The following is a 5000-nucleotide window of genomic DNA, read 5'->3' as shown; positions in this document are numbered from 1 at the left end:
ACATATACACATACATAGTGCAAATCTAAATACAAATCGGTTATATACAGTGCAAGGGAATGTAATGGCAGAAGAGGTTGGATGTGTTGGATAATATAAATAGACTAATCTTGTTATTGCACATTAATATTGCTCAATGGGGCAGTTTTAACTGTTCATGTGATGGATAGTCTGGGGGAAAAAACTGTTCCTGTGCCTGACGGTTCTGGTGCTCAGAGCTCTGAAGCGTCGGCCAGAAGGCAACAGTTCAAAAAGGTAGTGGGCAGGGTGAGTGGGGTCCAGAGTGATTTTTACAGCCTCTGGAAGAGTATAGTTCTTGAAGGGGGTGCAGGGGGCAACCAATAATCCGCTCAGCAGTCTAAACTGTCCTTTGTCCTTTGTAGTCTTCTGATGTCTGATTTCGTAGCTGAACCAAACCAGACAGTTATTGAAGTGCAGAGGACAGACTCAGTGACTGCTGAGTAGAACTGTATCAGCAGCGCCTGTGGCAGGTTGAACTTCCTCAACTGGTGAAGGAAGTACAACCTCTGCTGGACCTTTTTCACAATGGAGTCAATGTGGGTCTCCCACTTCAGGTCCTGTGAGATGGTAGTGCCCAGGAACCTGAATGACTCCATTGCTGCCACAGTGCTGTTTAGAATGGTGAGGGGGGTCAGTGTTGGGGTGTTCCTCCTAAAGTCCATAATCATCTCCACTGTTTTGAGCGTGTTCAGCTCAAGGTTGTTTTGACTGCACCAGACAGCCAACTGTTCAACCTCCCTTCTGTATGCAGACTCATCGTCATCTCGGATGAGGCCGATGACAGTGGTGTCATCTGCAAACTTCAGGAGCTTGACAGAGGGGTCCTTGGCGATGCAGTCATTGGTGTAGAGGGAGAAGAGTAGTGGGGAGAGCACACATCCCTGGGGGGCACCAGTGCTGATTGTACAGGTGCTGGAAGTGAGTTTCCCCCATCTCACAAGCTGCTGCCTGTCCATCAGAAAGCTGGTAATCCACTGACAGATAGACATGGGAACAGAGAGTTGGTGTAATTTAGTCTGGAGTATAGCTGGGATGATGGTATTGAAAGCCGAACTGAAGTCCATAAAAAGGATCCTTGCATATGTCCCTGGTCTGTCCAGATGTTGCAGGATATGATGCAATCCCATGTTGACTGCATCATCCACAGACCTGTTTGCTCGATAAGCAAATTGAAGGTGATCTAGAAACGGTCCAGTGATGTTCTTCAGGTGGGTCAACACGAGTCTCTCAAATGACTTCATGACCACAGACGTCAGGGCGACAGGTCTGTAGTCATTAAACTTGTTTTTCAGTTCTCAGAGTATCTTCTTTTAGCCACTCTGATTTCCCTTATTCAGTGTTTTCCTGGCCTGATTGTACAAGACTTTATCTCCAACTCTGTAAGCATCCTCTCTGGCCTGACGAAGCTGCCTGAGCTCTGCTGTAAACCACAGTTTTTCATTGTTGAACTTTCAATAAGTCCTAGTAGGAATGCACATATCCTCACAGAAACTGATATATGATGTAACAGTATCTGTGAGCTCATCCAGGTCTGTGTCTGCAGCCTCAAAAACACTCCAATCAGTGCAGTCAATGCAGGCTTGTAGTTTCCGCTCTGCTTCATTGGTCCATCTCTTTACAGTCCTTAATACAGGCTTTGCAGATTTTAATTTCTGCCTGTTGGTTGGAAGAAGATGAACCAGTCCCAAAGCTGCTCTAGGAACAGAGCGATATGCATCCTTTATTGTTGTGTAACAATGATCCAGTATGTTCCTGTCTCTGGTGGGGCATGTAATGTGCTGTTTGTATTTGGGCAGTTCACGTGTGAGATTTGCTTTGTTAAAATCCCCATGAATAATAATAACTGAGTCCAGGTATTGTTGTTCCATGTCTGTGATTTGATCAGTCAGCTGTTGCAGCGCTGTGTTGAAACACGTGTTTGGTGCGATATAAACACTCACCAGAATAAACGAGGAAAACTCCCGCGGCGAGTAGAAAGGCTTACAGTTAATAAAGAGTGCTTCCAAATTAGGACAGCACATCTTCTTTAATGTTGTTACATCTGTACACCAACTTTCATTGATGTAAAAACATGTTCCACCACCTCTCGTTTTCCCCGTTAACTCCACGATGTGATCCACTATGAACAGCTGAAATCCCGGCAGATGTAACGCACTGTCCAGAATGGCTTCACTCAGCCAGGTTTCTGTGAAGCACAAGGCAGCAGAGGTTGAAAAGTCCTTGTTTGTGCGGGTGAGGAGATGTAGTTCATCAGTTTTGTTAGGGAGAGAGCGGAGATTTGCTGGATGAATGCTCGGCAGCGTTGTTCGAAAGCCACGCCGACGGAGCCTGACCAGCGCGCCTGCTCGTCTCCCTCACCTGCATCTCATAGCGTGTTAAAATAACACAGCTGCGCCTCCGACTAAAATGTCAAACAAAACGTCCGAATATTCAAAATCCGGGAAAAGATTGACTGGTACATGCTGTCAAATGTTCAGCAGTTCGTCTCTGGTAAAACTGACTGAAAAAAGATTACTAAACACAGGACAAACAAACAAAAACAACAAAACAATTGGAGCGCTCCACACCGAGGCGGCCATCATGATGTCAGAGTTTGTATATATTCATCAGTGTAGCTTCCTTCTCCTCTTTGACCCGCCTGTAATGTGTACTGTAAATATATGATTAATAGTGACCTTTATAAAAGTCTTCCCTCTGCATTAGAAGACTGACACTTCTCTATGTAGAGCTGACCTCTGACACTCTATACACTTTTCATTTTATGTTTTGTTGTGTTGTAATATTTCAATAACTGAATGGAGAAAATATTGCAGGTCTAACACTTGTTTAATTGTTCAGTTTGATCCAGGACAGTGGCAGCAGTGAGCATGTGGTGTGTCTTTGGCATGTTGTAAATGTGTTCCTGCTTCATTCATTATTATGCTGTTGTGGTTAATTTCATGATCATCTTGTATTTAGTTTTTACTCATACTTAGTGAAATATTTGCGGTGTACAATAGTTTGCTTCAAACAGTGTGGATTTGATGTGATTTGTTCCGCTTTTGATTTGATTATTTGGTTCACTTATGCTACTGTTACAATCTGTCTGTTTTCTTGTGCAGGGCACACCGGCTCGCTGGAGAGACTTTCACTCTGCCACCATCATCGGCACAAAGATGTTTGTGTTTGGAGGCCGAGCAGATCGATTCGGTCCGTTCCACTCCAACAACGAGATATATTGCAATAAAATCAAAATATTCGACACTGAGACTAACTGCTGGCTCAACACAGCGTCTGCACAGCTGCTGCCGGAGGGAAGGAGAAGCCACTCGGCCTGTGAGCACACACACACACGCAAGCACAAACAAACACACACGCAAGCACAAACAAACACACACACACACGCAAGCACAAACAAACACACACGCGAGCACAAACAAACACACACACACGCATGCAAGCACAAACAAACACACACGCGAGCACAAACAAACACACACACACACGCATGCAAGCACAAACAAACATACACACAAACACACACACACACAGACACACACACAAACATTCACATACACGCAATCACAAACAAACACACACACACAAATGCTTGCAAGCTCAAACACATACACAAAAACACACACATGCAAGCACAAACAAACACACATGCAAACATACACAAACACACACACACAAACATTCACATACACGCAAGCACAAACAAACACACACACACACACACACACACAAACGCATGCCAGCACAAACAAACATACACACCTGTATATTCATTGACATTCAGAACAGACAATAAAATACATGTTTATAAATTAACGCTCCCTCACCGAGCTGATAACAGAATGATTATGAGTCTAGAAGTGACACATGTCACTGTTCTGCTGTGTGTTTGATTCCTGTCCTTTTCTTGATTATCTCTGAAAGTTGCTTTCAATGGAGAGTTGTACATATTTGGTGGTTATAACGCTCGTCTGGACCGACACTTCAATGACCTCTGGAAGTTTAATCCAGGTAATTCTACTAACGTTTTAGCCAATCGGCAGTCGTATTGTTCCTCTTCCTGAATTACTCATGTTTGAAAGAACCTTTCAGTGTGAAACTGAATAATATGATTTATAAAACTAATGAAAACGGTGGTGTTTTATCTGTATAATTATATAAACACTGAGCGAATGAGTTGGTTTATTTTTCTGAAGTCATACTGAATGTGTTACATGTTCACCTGTAGATGGCGGCATCATTCTTGTTAATTTATACTAACCAATAGTTGCTTGATGAGCCATCTCCATAGCAACCCAGTGATGCTGTGACCATGTGAATATGATGTGTTTGTTTAAGACCTGAGTGAATGAATGAAGCGCTGACAGTGAGAGTTCAAGAGCTCTTCTTTGTGTGTGCGTCTTATCTCACTGCATATGTTGTGAATCAGTGTATCATGAACATGAATTCAGGCACTGGCAAGTGTGTTTATCCACTGAACTCTGGGACACACATGACTCAATCACCTGCAACATGATTACAATATTTAAACAACATCACCGTATAAATAAATGACACTGTCATGCATTTTCATTGTAGATATTAAAATGCACATTATAAAAGAGAAATTACATAATAAATAAGAATACAAAGGTGTATATTTTTAATCTTCTTCCAAAAACAAATATTTACAAGTTTATTTTTCCTTTTCATGCACATTCTGGATTAAGGTTAAATACAAACAAACTCTCTCTTAAAGAGACAATTAGGCTTTGACATCATAAATTTACACTTGCACTCATCCTCCAACGACATGACGACAGTTCCGATCAGCGAACATTGAGAGGGACAGTGCTCCCTGGTTTTTATGGTGCATTCTGGGAATTATTTGGGAGTGAATGTTTCAGTGCACTGAAAGTATTTTGTGGATGGGACTGCCCTAGAAATGTCCGAATCCCTGATCAGTGCCCGCCTGGGATTTAAACCTGAACTAAATGAGTCTA

The 5000-nt window shown here is 42.6% G+C and overlaps 1 protein-coding gene across 1 annotated transcript in view; it reads left to right on the top strand.

Moving 5' to 3' along the window:
• The window catches only part of klhdc3 (kelch domain containing 3), a 41314-nt gene that overhangs the window by 16228 nt on the left and 20086 nt on the right, over positions 1–5000 (top strand). The window contains exons 6-7 of the mRNA XM_051652386.1: positions 3123–3336; positions 3943–4029. Coding sequence (XP_051508346.1) covers positions 3123–3336; positions 3943–4029 — 301 coding nt within the window. The remainder of the gene's footprint in view (positions 1–3122; positions 3337–3942; positions 4030–5000) is intronic.

The sequence above is a fragment of the Myxocyprinus asiaticus genome, chromosome 23 (genome assembly GCF_019703515.2).
Source record: "Myxocyprinus asiaticus isolate MX2 ecotype Aquarium Trade chromosome 23, UBuf_Myxa_2, whole genome shotgun sequence".
Classification (NCBI taxonomy): domain Eukaryota; kingdom Metazoa; phylum Chordata; class Actinopteri; order Cypriniformes; family Catostomidae; genus Myxocyprinus; species Myxocyprinus asiaticus.
Note: the sequence above shows the minus strand (reverse complement) of the source record. Positions and strands in the feature narration are given on the sequence as shown.